This window comes from Seriola dumerili, unplaced genomic scaffold (genome assembly GCF_002260705.1).
Source record: "Seriola dumerili isolate Sdu_G_001 unplaced genomic scaffold, Sdu_1.0 BDQW01000040.1, whole genome shotgun sequence".
Taxonomy (NCBI): domain Eukaryota; kingdom Metazoa; phylum Chordata; class Actinopteri; order Carangiformes; family Carangidae; genus Seriola; species Seriola dumerili.
In genome coordinates, this window is record NW_019174295.1 from 3,698,388 (window position 1) to 3,715,350 (window position 16,963).

The window sequence follows — 16,963 nt, forward strand, 5'->3', positions numbered from 1 at the left end:
TGAACCTAACATGGACAAAATGATCATCATCTTCATCTAGTGGAGGAAGAATGAGCGTCCCCGACTCATACATCACCATAAATAATCCTCGTCCCCCATCAGACATGCAGGAACACAAAGACCTATTTGTATTCCACCACTTTGATGTTTCAAACTCATTGTTCAGTTAATTTCCCTTGTCCATAGATCAGATACACATACACATTTCCTTCCGGGTCACTGTGTCAGGTTATCATGTTCACAGCAGAGAGGACAGTCTGACGTGGTGTACTGTAACTCTGTACAGGTGTGGTCGCTGTAACGTGATGCCGACGGATGAGGAGCAGTCTCCCACTTGACTCTACTGGTAAGTATGGTTTGGTGTACACAGAATGGAAGGTTTGTGTTTTGTCACTTATGTTAGACTTAATCTAAAGCTTCTTCAATCCACTGTTGATGTGGTGGCTTCAACATCCAGCAACCATCTATAACTAAGAGCTGTTGGACATTTTAGTAAATATGCTTTTGGCTGTGGTAAATTACATGGGAAGATTGATTACTCTGATATCTATCTGTTAAATACAGCCAGCAGCTGGTTAGCTTATCTAAACTTAAAGACTGGAAACAGAACTGTTCAGTAACCAAATAAATGTGTTTAAACTGTTCAAATGAACTAATTAACATAACTTGTTCCTACATGCAAAACCAAGGTGTTTCATGTTCCAGTCCAAGTTGTCATCAAAATCTTTGCAGGTGGTGTCTCACATCACTGAAATGTTGACACACTGGAAATTGTTTTTGGTTGTTCAGCAAAGCAAGTTGAATCATAAGATAGTATCCTGTTGCACCAGTGTGGTGACAAAGAATTTTATCAGTCACGTTTCTGCTGTATGCATCACAAGCATCAGATGCTGTCGGTCTACCTGTGGTTACAGAGGAGAGGAGTGAAAGCGAAACAGTCACTGTCTTGCAGGTGTGTTCTCACTCACGTTGTGGATACTGACACAGACACAGACACTGTGCAGAGCTCTGTGGTTTGCGTCTCTCAACATTACCTTTAAAGGAGCAGCAGAGTTATTTTTAACTGCCTAATCTGTATCTGTAGAGTGTCTGCTTCGATTAGTGTTGGTGTGTGTCTGTGTTTTACTTTAAGAAGGAAAATGTCGTCCAAAAGAAATGCCAATAGCCAGCAGCTTTCATATTGGTCACTCCCACACAGAAATGCAGAGTAGGCTACATCTGTGTACGCAGCAGAGACCAGCCTTACTGGAAAAGAGACATTTGCAAATAAATCAATTGTATTTGGTGGAGAATTGTGAAATTCAAAAGGTTTAACTCTCACTGTGTCTGAGTTTCACTGTGTTTGGTTTTTATGCCTCTGTGCTGTTGACAGCCGGAGGCGTTCTGTTTTCTGGTTGTCCGTTCATCCGTCCATCCCATTCTCTGAACACAATCTCCTAGTAACGCCTTCAGGGAATTTCTTTAAATTTGACACAAATTTTGGTTGTCAAAGGTCAAAGGTCAAGGTCACTGTGACCTCACAAAACACGTAATTGGCTGTAACTCAAGAATTCATACACTAATTACGACACAATTTAACACAAAATGTCTATTAGGATAAAATGAGTGATGACATTTTATATCCAAAAGGTCTGAGGTGAACTTCACTGTGACATCATAATGTGCTGCAAAAACACTTCTGGCCATTACTCGTGGTAGCTCAGGAAGGAGCGAGTGTGACCATATTGGTAGAAGCATACGACCATGAGGCAGTGATCCCAGTTTTCTTTTTTCAGATGTGTAAAGGTGTATCAGCGGTTAAACAGAAAAGTCAAAGTCAAACAATGACTTCTGAAAACCTAAACATTAAGTGAAATTTCTCCAGTGCTTTTGTGCCATCATATTGTTAGCGTCTTCTTGAACAGTCAAACTGAACCAACAGGTTAAACAAGTCCTGTATGACCCTGCCCTTTCTCTGGAGCACTCCTACACAGATGATAAAAGTTATGATGATAGAAGGTAGTGTACAGGACCGAATCAAGACCTCAGGTACAGTTCTCTTTTAACTTGTAATTATAGGTAGTGCCTGAAAAATAGAGGCAATATCAGATTTTTCATTATGTAGACCATATAAACAGATACAGTACAAATCCTCTCAAAGAAATCATGTTTTCTTTTGTAAAAGTTGATGATTTAAGACAAAAAAGAAAATCCTTAAGAAAAATGGTACCAAAGAAAGAGTTTTGAGGATTTCTAGAAAACCTTTAGTCAGCTGTCATACACAATAAATAAAGTTAAGATCAGTTTTAAATGCTTTGCCAGAAATGATTCTTTTTAAAGTCCTCATGCTTTAATCTGAGATTTGAATGTGAAGGGAGCGCTCAATAAAATTAGTTACTTTGTTTATGTAGAGAGAAGATTGAGAGCTAGAGCTCGTGTGTAATCAGAAATTAAGTTTGTTATATAAAATACATAAATTTGCTTCACTGCATCATTTCGGTTTGTTGTGTTTTTTTTATTGTACTTAGAATTTGAGGCCTACAACACGGCTGGTTTTAAAGTGTAGTAGTAAATGCTGACCTGTGATTGTATATATTGATTTTATGATCAGAGTCATAGAGTCTGTATCAGGAACCACTGAAGGAAATTCTTGATTAATTTTAATATTTGTGTTTCCATCTTCAGGTTCAGGATGCCTTCAGAGTTGTCTGTGTTGTGTCTCCTGCTCCTGCACACTGGAGCTCACGGGTTTGGGATATTGCCAGGAAAGGCTCTGGATCACCTGGAAATCACCGAGAGCGCAATTTTAAATTCCACTGTGCAAGTGTGCCGTGCTCTGGCTAATGCTGAAGGGACAGACTTCTCATTTCCTGTAAGAATTCACTTCCTTGAAGTTATTTATTACCAAGAAATGAGTACATCTCTCTTAATAATGCCTGGTGTGATTCGACTTTGTTTTTGTCTTTAGCCACAGCCGTTCACTGCAGAGGCCGTTGCTTTTGCCTGCAATGCACCAAAATCATCCAAGAGTTTCCGCCAAGCCATTATATCCATCATATTCCAGAATGTAAGGGTGGACCTCCGTCACGCCTTTAATGCAAGCTTCCACTTTGATGACGAAATGTTTGTTCAAGGAAGGAGAATCATCACAGAGGGGCTACAAGCTGTCAAAGCCAGCAACAAGCAAGAAAACTATGAGGCAGCGAGGGAGAAACTGGGAGAGATTTTACATCCTTTACAGGTATTTATCACTATTTCTAGCATTAAGCATAAAGCATTATTAATGCCTTTAAAAAAAAACTGATTTAGATTCAAAGAAATGTTGATAATTCATCTTCTTTTATCAACTCGTAGGATTTCTACAGTCACAGTAACTGGGTGGAACTGGGGAACAAACTCCCAAACTCCAATCTGATCAGATCAGACACCAGCATTGGTAACATAGCAGGTAAAGAAATGGTCTGCTGTGATATCTGTCTGCGTTTGGCTGAGTTAAGAAAACAAATAGCAAGACTGATGAGGAATGCAGTTTTCAGGGGTGTGATTGTAGAGAGATTATTTGACAAAAGAAAACATAGTTAAAATGTCTTATTGATGACCTTTCCCACAGATGTAAGCAGGGCAACATGTCGCAGCTGTGATGGAGATGACTGCAGGAACAACATTCTGGAGGATATCATAGAGCAGAGGGTGCTCACGTCCGGGTATTTCAGTGTTGTGCCTTTAGTCTCAACCAAACCGAGAGGTAAATAATTCATTCAGCCACAAACGCCATATAGGTTTACCTGAGTTTTAAACTTTATGGTAAGATTTGTATTTCATGGTAGTTGAGCAGTGATGGAAAGTATCAGTTCAAGGTCACTGTTTACTTGGCTATTTCCATTTATGCTTTATGATACTACCACTACATTTCAGTGGGAAAATATTGTACTTTTTTTTATCCACTACATTAATCTGACTGCTGTAGTTACTAATTACTTCAAAGATCAACATTTGACAAATTAAATATATACTCAGTTTATTAAGTATCATCTTGATACCTGATGAATTTTAGATGATCTGTTACAGGCTAAACTACCCAACATTATAAAAAGTAATTAGCTTAATTTGTGATGAGCTACAACATAAATTCTGGCTTACACAGTAATGCATAGATAATAATATACCAATCACACACTATCACACTGGCAGGAGTTGTTCTGCTGCACACTGAGTACTTCTATAATACTGCTGACTTCTCCTTCAGAGTTTGAATACACAGTGGAATAATTTTATGTAAGATTTGACTTCTTCTACCACTGTAGACTGATATCACTGATGTTATTAACAACAAAGATGTTGTAAAAAGACACCAAATACACTTATTACAGTATAATGTTTTAGTATCATGAAAGTACACAATATGTCCTTTTAGCAATGTTTCAGATAACACATACTGCACTGTGTGTGCAGCTGTTTCAAGTGTGTTGTGCACCACAGTATGTAATGTACAATGCACTTGAAACACATATGTGCATTTTGTTTCTATTATTCACACAGTTGCATCAGAAAACTTATCTTCACATCCCAAAATTTTATAAAGTTTTCTGTTAAAACTTTGTTTCCCCTCCTCTTGTTGTTGCAGCCACTTGTTGAGTAGACCTTTCGTCTGTTGTATTTTCTGCTTGAGACATTTTCCACTCCTATCTCTGCCAGACATAAGGGATCATTCTTGAGCTTGCCTTCAGTGGTTGTTGCTTTTGAGTGTAGTTATTATACTGAGTCAGTTGTGAAGATTTCACCAGTAGAATAGTCCTCAGAAAAGTCTGCTATTATTTTTCAAACCCAGAGATGTGTCATTTGTCTTTCATGCTGTTTGTTGAACAGGAAAGTGCAGCCACGGAGGAGGAATTGATCAAACAAGTAAGATTGAGCCTACAGGTGGGATCAACAAAGACACTTTTGATTCCAATCATGGACATCTCCACACTGAAGCAGCAAGTGTGGCGATAGCTGCAACCAGTGAGCTACTGGAGGACGTTCGAGGGGCTGCTGGTGACAGACCATTCCTCCAGTATGAGACCCATTCTGCATCTTTCAGTTTTGTACAATTGTTCAAAAGTTGTTTTTATTTTAAAGCTCTTTCATCCATCTCTCTTCATCCCTCAGGATGATGGGTATCACCAAAGGATCCAGTAAAACTCTTTGTTTTGTGATTGACACCACAAAAAGCATGAGTGATGACATTGAGGCAGTGAGGACCGTCACTTCCTCTATCATCAACAGTGAAGTGGGAACAGATAATGAGCCCTCACTTTACATTCTTGTACCGTTCAATGATCCAGGTAGGATACTACAATTTTGTCATTATCGTCTCTTTACTTGTGAAAGGATGTTTGTTTGTTTTTTAAACAAGCATCCTCTTGTTGCTTGCCTGCAAATTGTGAAATGTTCCCAATGAAAATAAATCAGCTTTTCATCAGATTTTCATGCATCATCCTGAGATGGTGAAGCTCACATTTCTTTTTTCTTTTCTTTTTTTTAAGAATTCGGGCCACTGATAAAGACTACAGACTCCAGAGTCTTCATGAATGCTATTAATTCACTGTCAGCATCTGGTGGAGAAGATGAGGAGGAACTGAGTCTGTCTGGGCTTCAGGTTCTGTGATGTCTTTGAGACTACTTCCAGATTTGCCCCAAAAAAACCTGCTGATAAACGGTTTTAACTAAAACTATCCCCTCTATCCTATACTTCCTCATACAGCTGGCTTTATCTGGTGGTCCTTCAAATTCTGAGATCTTCCTCTTCACTGATGCGCCTGCTAAAGACAGACACCTGAGAAGCACAGTGATCGCACTCATAGAGCGGACCCAAACAGTGGTGAGTATTTACACTTACAAATAGGGAAACTGCGATTAAAATTTGTTCATTTTCTTACAATTTTTAGAGTAACTGAGTAACTAAGAAGCAGATTAAATGCTGATGAAAATCTTTTATTTGTATGTTTCTCACATCAACTGTTACTATAGATCTTTTTTTATTTCTGATTTGGTTATGCTAGTTGTTATTCGCCTTTGTCTTCCCAGGTGAACTTCATGATTACTGACTCAACAGTGACCAATCGTCGGAGACGGAGTGGTAACATCCAGCAACAACACAGAGAGATATCAGCATCAGATGCCCAGCTGTACAGAGACCTGGCTCAGGCGTCTGGAGGTCAGGCTATTGAAGTCACAAAGAGTGAGCTCCCTGTGGCCACCAGCATCATAACCGAGTCCTCCAGCGCCGATATGGTAATAACACAAAGATCTCACTGTTACTGTTATTTTTTTCAATTCAGAGATCTCAGCTGTGTCATCTGTGTGATGTGATTTCCTAGGTGACGCTTCTGCAAGCAGCCAGGAGCCCAGGAAAGGCAGATAATTTCTCTTTTATAGTAGATGAAACGGTAACAAAACTCACAGTTTACATCACTGGGCGCTCCATCAGTTTCACTCTCATCAGCCCCACAGGTAGTTCAGTTTTATTGAATTTGTTTGCAATGGAACAAAGAGTTCAACTAAAATCAATGTATTGCAAAAGAATCCCTGTGATTGTTGGACAGAAATTAAATTTTATTCATTTAATCAGAGATTTTATCATTTTTTGCATTTTTACAAATAAAAACTGGGGATAAAAAACTTCAAAAAGACTTTTTTTTGCTACATGAATCAACAGGGTTTATGGGAAATACAGTCTGATGATGATATAGCTACCTGTCATTCATTCAAGCATTTCTTTGTAGTTATATTCTTTTCCAAATAATGTGAAAATATATTCAGTTTTAGTAATAGGCTACTAGTAGCAGCTCATATTAATTATCATGATTATTATCTTCAGTATGTTACATAATTAATTCTGTTGTTTCCTGCCAGTGTGCTTATATTTAGTTTTTGTTTGAAGGTGAATCTCAGCAAAGCAGCGACACAACAGGATCATTGATCACTGCGTCCCAGTCAGTGGGAAACTTCAAGACTCTGCAGCTAAAAAAACAAGTTGGACAATGGGAAATGAGAATGATGTCAACTAACCCCTACACTCTGAAGGTCATGGGTGAGGCCTCCGTGATTGATTTAAACTGATCACAAAATGAATACCTGTGTGTTTGTTAGAGCCACGTGACTCTTAGTCGTCACTTACCTTAAAGTCCACATCTTCATTGTTTTGGCTTGGATGTTTCTCCTGTGCAGGAAGGAAAATCCTCCAGCACTCTGCACCCCCCACCGACACCCGCACCTCCTCATGATCAATTGCAATCGCTTCCCTTATCTTTTCATCTGAAATTTGAAATTGAACAGTACCAACACTTTGCACAAGGCTTTGACTGCTCTACTCTGATCAAGAATCACGGCGTATTTTATTGATGAATGATAAAAAAATAAATCGCTGTATCTAAATTTTTTATCAGTAGCAGCCAGTAACCCATTTCATTTGGAATACGCATAGAAAACTCCAGTACCATGTCCTAGCTTTGTAGAGAGCACAGTGAGAGTAATTGTACAAGGAAAAAAAACATGGCTGAGTCATTGTTTGCAGTCCTGTTAGCTCAAGTCTAACAGCGTTCGCTACAACTCCCACTACAGCTTCACACTTTTTCTTGCTGTTGACTCAAAACAAAAACAACTGTAAACACACTTGTGCAATGTTATGGGGGAAAAAAGAACACTAGTCTAGTGTCACTAGGCTAGTGAGTAGTAGTGAGCAGGAGGGGAAACAATGAATGGCTTGTTCACCTTTTTGAATTTTGAATTTTCCTCATGACTTTTTATTTGCAGGTCAGAGTCCTATTGACTTCCTGTTTGACTTCCTGGAGGCAGCGCAGGGCCTGATCACAGGATTCGATGTCCTCGACACACGTCCCAAAGCTGGTAAAGTAATATCAAAATATGAATTGATGATGTGCTAACATCACCAAGGCAGACATGATGATTTTTCCTTTTCTTTAAAGGTGTCAACGGTAGCTTGTTGGTGTCTGTAACGGGGAGTGACTCTGCCACGCTGACTGAAGTTGCTCTGATTGAATCGGCGGGGGCAGGGGAGATTAAAGGAGCTGTGCTGCCACAGGGGAGTGGAAACTTCTTGGTTCAGTTTGAGCGGATACCATCAGTGGCGTTTGTGGTGCGGGTGAAGGGGCAGAATGTCAGCAGTACCCCCAGAGCATCCGTAGTCTTCCAAAGGCAGTCGCCTATCAACTTCAGAGCCTCCAATGTGACTATCACCGTGAGTACCCATCCCTCTGACCATGGCTGTGTTACACAGATGTGTAGACAATATGTAGCAACAAAAACTGTCCACTTTATAAAAATATGTAAAGGTGTATGTAAAAATTAATCAATACAAACATGGACTTTTGTCTGATTCTCTCTGTATTTAGGCTGATTCAAATAGCATCTTAGTACCAGGAACACCATTCTCTGTGCCCTTCTCTGTGATGACCAGTGGAACGGAGGGAAATTTCACCATCCGAGCCACCAACAGCCAACGTTTTGACTCAACCTCTCCAACCAGTTTATTCCTGGAAAGTGGAAACAGTACTAATGGTACAGTGACCCTCTCAGCACCTCTTAACACCCCATCTGGTACGGATGTCACCCTGACCATTGAGGCTGAGGCTCCGGGCGGCGCAGACACCAACTATATCGTGCTGCGTTTCTCTGTTGTTAACACGGTAATACTCACACTGAAGAAGCACATTTATCATTCACATTAAATTTCACATTTTTACACGTTCAGCTGACCAATCGAATACCTTCACCATTTTCCCTATAATTACTAACAACTTACATTATTCTTTCCAGGAAACTTTTCCAAAAAGATTCCCTGAAAAATTAAAACCTTACCTGAACTTCTTCTAACTTCCTTCATGTGCATGTTTTTTGACTGATGTAAAACTAGCAGACTTTATACCCTACGGCAGTGAATAGTCATTCTAGTTTATTAAATCCCTTCATCATTGTGTTCACTGGTTGAATCACTGATGTAAAACTATATCTATTCTTTCTGCTCCTCATAGGTGACTGATTTCACTCAGCCAGTGTGTGAGCTGCTCAGCCTGCGGTCCAACTGCTCTGAAAACTGCAGCTTATCGACATGGGCGCTCTCTGCCCGGGTGAGTGATGGGGCTGAGGGGACGGGCGTCGACCGTGTCAGCCTCAAACAAGGCAACGGGACCATGAACACCAGCCTGGCCGCTGACAACGAGAACGTAACGCTGGTGTCCTACAGTGCATCTTGCTGTTCGCCTGATATGGAGCTGCAGGTTGTGGATCGGGTGGGTAATGTAGGCTCCTGTTTCTACACACTGCGGGAAAATCCACCAGCTGCTATTTCTTTATCCACCAAAGTCACTCAATCACTCTTTCTCTGCCTTAGCGTGGTGGTACTAGGTCTCCATATACTGACTGAGGGGGGCGTTCAGTAAATCCAGTCTCACTGCTGTTATCAACACAGTTTGCACCAGGTGCTAACACTTGTTTTCAAGAAAGTTTTTTGTAAAGCTTCAGGCTCAGGTTCAGGTTGGATTATTTTCAAGTTTAGCCAAATTTAAGAAGAAATTTTGAATTCTGTCACTCTCTTTCTCTTTCTGACTCTGCTGATTGTCTGTGTGGATGCATTGAAATTACGCATGTTTGTTGCATTACCCTGACGAGGTAGCAGTCAGTGAAATAAATCAAGAACTTGCCAAAGGGGAACTTCTTAAAAATCCGCAATGATTTGCAGAAGGCCATTGTACTGTGGAAACATGATGACCTTGTGACAGAAACCTCAAACTTCCCTACACAACTCCCACTCTTAAAGAGCATTGTATTTGAGCCCGAGCAAAGTTCTGTAGTTGATTCAAGCCATTTGGACTGTTGTCAAGTTCAGATGGAAACGATGTTTAACAGCCATGTTCATCTGGCTGATACTGGGAAAAGGCAAATTGTTCTGCTAACCAGTAAGGCAGAAAATGTTTAATAATTATTTATTTGCTAGTAATAGTATGTGTGAAATTTGTACACTGGCACTAAACCTGTGTCTTTTTGGCTAGATTAATGTAGTAATGCAATTATGTATCTTTTTATGTATGATATATTCTGTGTTAATCTGTTGCCGTTGTCAGATTGGCTATATTTAATTTGTGAGAAAGCTTACTTCTTTCTCATCACCTTGCGTCTCAAATTTGAGAGTATCAGACAGGTTCAGTTGGGTCTGAAAAGCGCAGGCATGGGCTGGGTTTGGCTCTCAGTCTAGGCCCGTGGAGAGCTCTACTGTAGGCTACTTGCACAGTAACACAAAGTTAGTGAGGTGGGCTGGTGAAGGTAGCCAAACAGAGGTGGCAGAGACCAACACAGAGCCAGAAGAAGAGTACGTATTGAACGTTTGTCAGATGATTCCATGTCGGACTGATGTGTAAAGGGCTAGATATAGTCCAACCCAGATCAGACATCACACATGTTACAGTCCAAAACATGAATATGGAAATTATAAATTGAGTTAGGCAGCTGTTAGTTAATCTGTTTGTAATATCAAATATATAAAACGATAATATGTTGGGGTGTGGTGTCTCGTCTTGTTTTGGAGTTTGTCTTCCCCCTAGTGGCGAAATTGATTAATGCAGCTTTATATTATGAAGTGATTTTCATGTACATGTATCACTGGGTGATTAACTATTCTGATGCTTGTTACTGCTTTTATAAATGTAGTATGTCCTCTGTATTTAAATAAGCCAACCTAAATCCTAAACTTGAAAAGAGAAATCCTACTCAGAGGAAAAAACAGTTGCTCCAGCTCTAAACTGCTCCAGACCTCCAGACAGCTCATCATCTGTTTCCACACTTGCACATGGAGACAGACAGACTTGGATAGTTAAAGACCCCCTGCTCACTGTGTAGCTTTTCATCTTTCAGTGGTGTGCAGCACCTCTAGATTACAGGTGATAAGTTCTCATCAGGGAATGATCTGGGAAATGCTGTAAAAACAGATGGAAATGGCAGACATTCTTTTTTAAAAAACACTTTTTTTAATTGTTGTCATAATGTGTCTAATGTATAATCCTTTACAGAACACAAAACGTTTTGCTTTTCACATTTTTGCTACATGTTCAACAATTTTTCTCTGGTTTTCCTTTATCACTATTTACATTTTGAAAAGTTTTCAGAGGCTTATTTAAATAAACTGGTCAGTGATCATCTGATAGGGAGGGTGAAGCAAATACATGTGTTGAGAGTCGTGTTTGTCTGGTTTGTATATTTTATGGTGATGTACTGTATGTGTGTATTTATTTCTATGTAATTTGGGGAGCTTGAAGACGCAATTTGCCAAAATAAAAAAAAAAAAGCATACCACTTTTGCTACTTTTCTCCTTTTTAAACACTATTATGAAAAAAGTGACAGCAGTGTTGATTTGCTTCACATCTTAAACACAACTTGCACATGTCTAACCTATAGCCCCCTCACCCCACTTCTGCACTCTTCTCACTCTTTTCAAATCACTGTAAATGTTTGTGAATATATTAAAGTATTTTTCCATAGCATTAAAGGTACATTATGTTAAAACTGGAATGTGGATTATGTAGAATCAACCACAAAACAATTACACCAGATATGGCTGTATTTTGTTCAAATTAGTTGTCAATACGCGGTTACATTGTCCACATTCGTGCCCTTACACAATGGTACCTTTAAAGGGACAACACTGTTAGAGTATGTAAGAGTGGTTCCTTGTCAGTGCAAGGGAAACGTGTTTCTATGAAATTCAGATCAGTTCTTCAGAAGGTGTGTTTACGTGCACATCAGTCAGTGCCATTGGTGTACTGGGAAAGCTTATTCTCCAAGTCACAGATTCTCTTCTCCTGAGACAAAACTGTGGCCTTCAGATTCTGAATCTCCTCCAGCAACCTCTCAAGCAACTGAGGCTGGACAGGAGGAGAGAGGAGAGAAGGTAGAAAAGGGAAACAGAAGAAGAAAGGAAAAAAAGACAGTGACAAGAAAGGGGAAAATTAAGGATAAAGAAAAAGAGAAAGAGGAAAAATAGGTCAAGGACAGTGAGCAACTAGAAAAAATAAACCAAAACAAAGGGAGCTTTGGAAAATAAAAAAGTTGTGGGCAGATACAAATAGAAGAGAGATGATCAGAAAAGGGTTAAACAGAGAGATGTTCTCAGGATTAATGGTTCATTCAGATTGCAGGCTGCAAAACTATAGTCTTTTTTTAATGGAACATGTGCAACATAAACCTAAAGCATATACAATACATCAGCAGTGTCAGCCGTGAAGAATGACACAACTTTTGTAGCCTGCAATGTGAAAGCAGATTAGAATAGATGAGTAATATTCTGCTGTAGCTATGTGTTTGTAGTGTAACAAACAGTAGTTCACATACATTATGTGAGCATAACGTAGCAGCAGGTAAGCTAAAGAACTTACCGGCAGACTGTTGGTGTCCAAAGTGGACACGCTGCGTCGGGTGGTGGGTCTTGAGCCCAGCACATTCTTCTTAGCCACTTTGAGCTCTCGGCTCTTTGGGGGCACGTAGCCATCCCTCATAGACACTAGAATCGGATCCTCGTCGCGACCATCTAGCCACTCGTCAGGCTCCATGGCGGGCTCAGGCCCCGCTGTGTCCGGGTACAGGTCGTCCTGGAATAGGTCCGACTGTGCGAGAAATTGGTGAGGTGAAAAAAGTAGACAGATTGTGGTTTTTGTTTTGGTATGTACTCTACAGCGCTTTCTTTTGCAAAGTTATACATGAAGAGTACTTTCATGTTGCGGTCAAAGTGCAATTGCTTTTTCATATACAATATATCAAAATTTAGAAAGTCATTATCGTTATTGTATGAAAAATGTCCATTTGAAAGGTAACTAGTAACTATAGCAGTGGAAAAGAAATGTAATGTAGTGATATGTACAGTACTTCCTTCTGATCTCTAGTGGGACTGAAGTAGTGTAAATGTAAAATACATTGAAGTACAAGGACCACAAAAATTTACTTAAATACAGTATACACTCAGCTGTCTTCCACAACTGTAAAAATCAAAAGCTTGTAAGGTATGCTCAATAGACTGGCAGGACTTACTTTTCTGGGCACTGTCATTGTGATGGGCTCACACTTCTTGTCAAGGAGCTTGAATAATCTAAGAGATAAAGAGAAAAGAGGAGACAGAACAGAGAAAAGAGGAGAGAAGACATCCATCTGTTGATTTGTTACACATCTGTGCATCAATTTATGCTTTAAGTTTCTACGTGTAAAGTATCAGATGATCAAATGCACTTTGGCATCATGTTTAGAGTTGAATGGCAGATAATTCAATAGATATGGAAATAAATGCAGTGGATAAAATAGTGGAAAAAGATAATTTGGTGAAGTAATATACTTTTAAGTCCTGAATTTTGTGAAATTGAAGTTTCTCCAAAGAAGAATAGCCTCCAGAAAATCTCATGAAGTAATGATTAGAGAAAAAGTCAAACTCTTCACTCGACAATTAATGGATCACGTCTTCAGTTATTGACAGTGCAATAACTACTGCATATTTGTAAATGCCATTAACCTTTATTCTGGAGGGTGATATACTGACGAATCCATTGAACCAATGAGACACCGAAAACAAGAGACGGACCCCAAATGGCTTTTGATATCACCATCAAGCTTGCTGCATGTGACGTCTCATAATGTTATTCAATGAATTGTCAGTTAAGACACCAGCACATCAGTGTAACAAGCAACATCTGCAGACTTTAAATCCCATCAAATACATATAATCTCATTTCATGAAACAATTCAGTAAAGCTGTAATCTTGGGTAATTTATTGCACAGTCAGTGTCCTACCTGGCGATCTCACATTTGGTGACGTCCACACCTCTCTTGGGCATGAAGCCCATCCCTCTCTGGGGCTCCTTACTGCTGAAGGTGTTGAGGTAGTGGACGTACGGCGGCTCCTCTGTGATCTCAAAGTAACGGATACTGCTGTCCCCCTACACATGCACCAAACACAGAAAACATGTATGAAACATGTCAGAAACAAATGCGACATCGTTATTATTAAAGCTGGAAATGCAGTGGATCTGCACACATATCTGTACATATTATGCAATACATTTAATGTAAATGTCCTGTACCTTTCCACAGAGATAGACCATGTTTGCGTCTGCATCATAATATGGTAACAACACTCCATTGCTTGTGTCCAGCTCCAACAGTGCAATAGGCTCCTCGAAATTTGTCTGAGGAAATTTTGAGAAAGCCTGCATTTTGTGTACATGCATATACTGTAAGTGTACATACAGTATATTTCTGAACTTATTGATTGTTTGTTACCGGGTCCCAAAGTCCGAGCTCTCTCTGGCTCATCCTTGTGAACCCTGTGGTGAAGATATTTCCGTCTCTGGTGAAGATGGCTCTCATTGGCCGGATCCCCTCATGTGGAGCCAGACGTTCCTGTTTATCAGCAGAGGACAGACAAAAATAAAAATCATTGCTGTCCTCCATTTTTTTAATTTAATTTCCAACATTTTATGTCTCACTGTGTCTTGAAGTCCTGTTTTTTTCTACTAAACTAAACTTCTTTTTGAAAAACTAATTTATCTCAATCTAATGGTTAATTATTCTGCTGCCAGATTTCAATGTATTAGCTATTTGTCTGTGTGAACTGTGAACAATGTCAGAACAAGTATTGAATTGGCACATAACAACTGTACATATAAAACACTGCTTTAAAGGAATAGTTCAACATTTGGGAAATACATTTATAACAGAAGAAGGTATTATGTGTTAGTGAGCTTTAGAATTGTGTTTTTTCTACTCACTCACCGCAACCACCTCCCTCTTGCGGGGATCGCAGACACGTAGACGTCGGTCCTTACAGGTGGTGCAAAACAAGCTGCCATTTCTGTTCCAGCTGATGCTGTAGATGAGGTCTGGGTGGTCGTCCATGGAGATAAGGGGCTCACCTGTTCCCACGTTCCAGATGATAACCAGGTTATCACTGCCTGGGGTGGGGGGATAAAAGGGTCAGAAAAAGAAAAGATGGACATCTGAATGTAAGAAAAATCCTGTTGATGTCTATTCTCACGTCAGTGTTAGATAACATCTAAAAAAGAGGATAACATAGAATAGAAGAAAACACAGGTTGTGTGGGTATGTCTTTGTGTATATATCCTACCCGCACTGAGGAGTATGTTGCGTGCGGTGGGGTGCCAGCTGACAATGCCTACGCGTTTCGAGTGTCCCTCGAGGACCACAACAGGGTCAGACAGGGGGCGAGTCAGTGAATGATCTGGTATCTGCCACACCTAAAGGAGAGAGATGAAGGAACAAACAACTAATATTACAGTGACCAGAAGGATGACACAATGGCACTGAACTAGGAAAAATGTGATAGCAGTCAGAGAAAATTGAGTTGAAAAAATGTATTTATTTATGCACAAACATCAAATCACAGAGGACAGTTAACTGTAGGCCCACATCTTTCCCAGATCGCAGAAAACATTTGGCCCAGATCTGGTGCCAAGCCACCATAAAATCTGGGCCATAGTATAGCAAAGCATGAGAAGTCATAAAAAAGTCACATTATAGTAAGTCATAAAAAGTCATAGTATGGAAAGGTATGAAAAGTGAAAAAAAACGTCATGATATAGTAAGGCAAGAAAAGTCATAAAAGACATCATAGAATAGTAAGGAATGAAAAGTCATAAATAAGTAAGAGTATGTTTAGTCATGAAAAGTCATAAAAAAGTCAAAGTATAGTACGGCATGAAAAGTCATAAAAAAGTCATAGTATAGTATGTCATAAAAAGTCATGATATAGTAAGGCATGCAAAGTCATAAAAAAGACATAGTACAGTATGGTATAAAAAGTCATAAAAAAGTCATAGTATAGTATGTCATAAAAAGTCATGATATAGTAAGGCATGCAAAGTCATAAAAAAGACATAGTACAGTATGGTATAAAAAGTCATAAAAAAGTCATAGTATAGTATGTCATAAAAAGTCATGATATAGTAAGGCATGCAAAGTCATAAAAAAGACATAGTACAGTATGGTATAAAAAGTCATAAAAAAGTCATAGTATAGTATGTCATAAAAAGTCATGATATAGTAAGGCATGCAAAGTCATAAAAAAGACATAGTACAGTATGGTATAAAAAGTCATAAAAAAGTCATAGTACAGTATGGCATAAAAAGTCATAAAAAAGTCATATTATAGTATGGCATGAAAAGTCATAAAAAAAGTCATAGTATAGTGTGACATGAAAAGTCATGAAAACCTCATAGTATATTATGACATGAAAAGTCATGAAAACCTCATGTTGTAACAAACAACATCTGCAGACTTTAAATCCCATCAAATACATATAATCTCATTTCATGAAACAATTCAGTAAAGCTGTAATCTTGGGTAATTTATTGCACAGTTAGTGTCCTACCTGGCGATCTCACATTTGGTGACGTCCACACCCCACAAAAAGTCATAGTATAGTATGGCATAAAAAGTCATAAAAAAGTAGTGGTATAGTATGGCATAAAAAGTAATAAAAAAGTCATAGTACATATTGGCATAAAAAGTCATAATAAAGTCATAGTATAGTATGGCATAAAAAGTCATAAAAAAGTCATAGTATAGTATGGCATAAAAACTCAAAAAAGTCATAGTATAGTATGGCATAAAAAGTCATAAAAAGGTCATAGTATAGTAAGTCATGAAAAGTCAGAAAAAGTCATAGTATAGTATGGCATAAAAAGTCATAAAAAAGTCATAGTATAGTATGGCATAAAAAGTCATGAAAAAGTCATAATATGGTAAGTCATGAAAAGTCAGAAAAAAGTCATAGTATAGTATGGCATAAAAAGTCATAAAAAAGTCATAGTATAGTATGGCATGAAAAGTCATGAAAACCTCATAGTATAATAAGTCATGAAAAGTCATAAAAAAAGTCATAGTATAGTATGGCATAAAAAGTCATAGTATAGTATGGCATAAAAAGTCA

General features: G+C 38.8%; 2 protein-coding genes across 3 annotated transcripts in view; one reads left to right on the forward strand and one right to left on the reverse strand.

The window, feature by feature from the left end:
* The first annotated feature begins 302 nt into the window (after positions 1-302).
* Positions 303-11,317, forward strand: LOC111217046 (von Willebrand factor A domain-containing protein 7-like). 2 transcript variants are annotated; one of them, XM_022738728.1, is made up of 16 exons: positions 303-346; positions 2,665-2,851; positions 2,948-3,220; positions 3,334-3,427; positions 3,590-3,724; positions 4,846-5,032; positions 5,128-5,303; positions 5,505-5,617; positions 5,723-5,839; positions 6,046-6,252; positions 6,339-6,471; positions 6,902-7,051; positions 7,774-7,866; positions 7,947-8,218; positions 8,373-8,666; positions 9,012-11,317. In XM_022738728.1, the coding sequence occupies exons 2-16, from the start codon at positions 2,672-2,674 to the stop codon at positions 9,417-9,419; spliced, it is 2,832 nt and encodes a 943-aa protein (XP_022594449.1). In that variant the 5' UTR covers positions 303-346; positions 2,665-2,671; the 3' UTR covers positions 9,420-11,317. The 2 variants fall into 2 exon arrangements, with proteins under 2 accessions (XP_022594449.1, XP_022594447.1); XM_022738726.1 differs by lacking the exon at positions 303-346 and adding an exon at positions 1,994-2,028.
* Positions 11,318-11,422: 105 nt separating this feature from the next.
* Positions 11,423-16,963, reverse strand: part of LOC111217047 (coronin-6-like) — a 28,858-nt gene continuing 23,317 nt past the window's right edge. Inside the window, exons 4-11 of the mRNA XM_022738729.1 lie at positions 15,139-15,268; positions 14,787-14,965; positions 14,295-14,414; positions 14,096-14,200; positions 13,806-13,951; positions 13,055-13,112; positions 12,406-12,633; positions 11,423-11,895 (exon numbers count right to left, since the gene is read on the reverse strand). Coding sequence (XP_022594450.1) covers positions 11,773-11,895; positions 12,406-12,633; positions 13,055-13,112; positions 13,806-13,951; positions 14,096-14,200; positions 14,295-14,414; positions 14,787-14,965; positions 15,139-15,268 — 1,089 coding nt within the window. The 3' untranslated portion in view covers positions 11,423-11,772. The remainder of the gene's footprint in view (positions 11,896-12,405; positions 12,634-13,054; positions 13,113-13,805; positions 13,952-14,095; positions 14,201-14,294; positions 14,415-14,786; positions 14,966-15,138; positions 15,269-16,963) is intronic.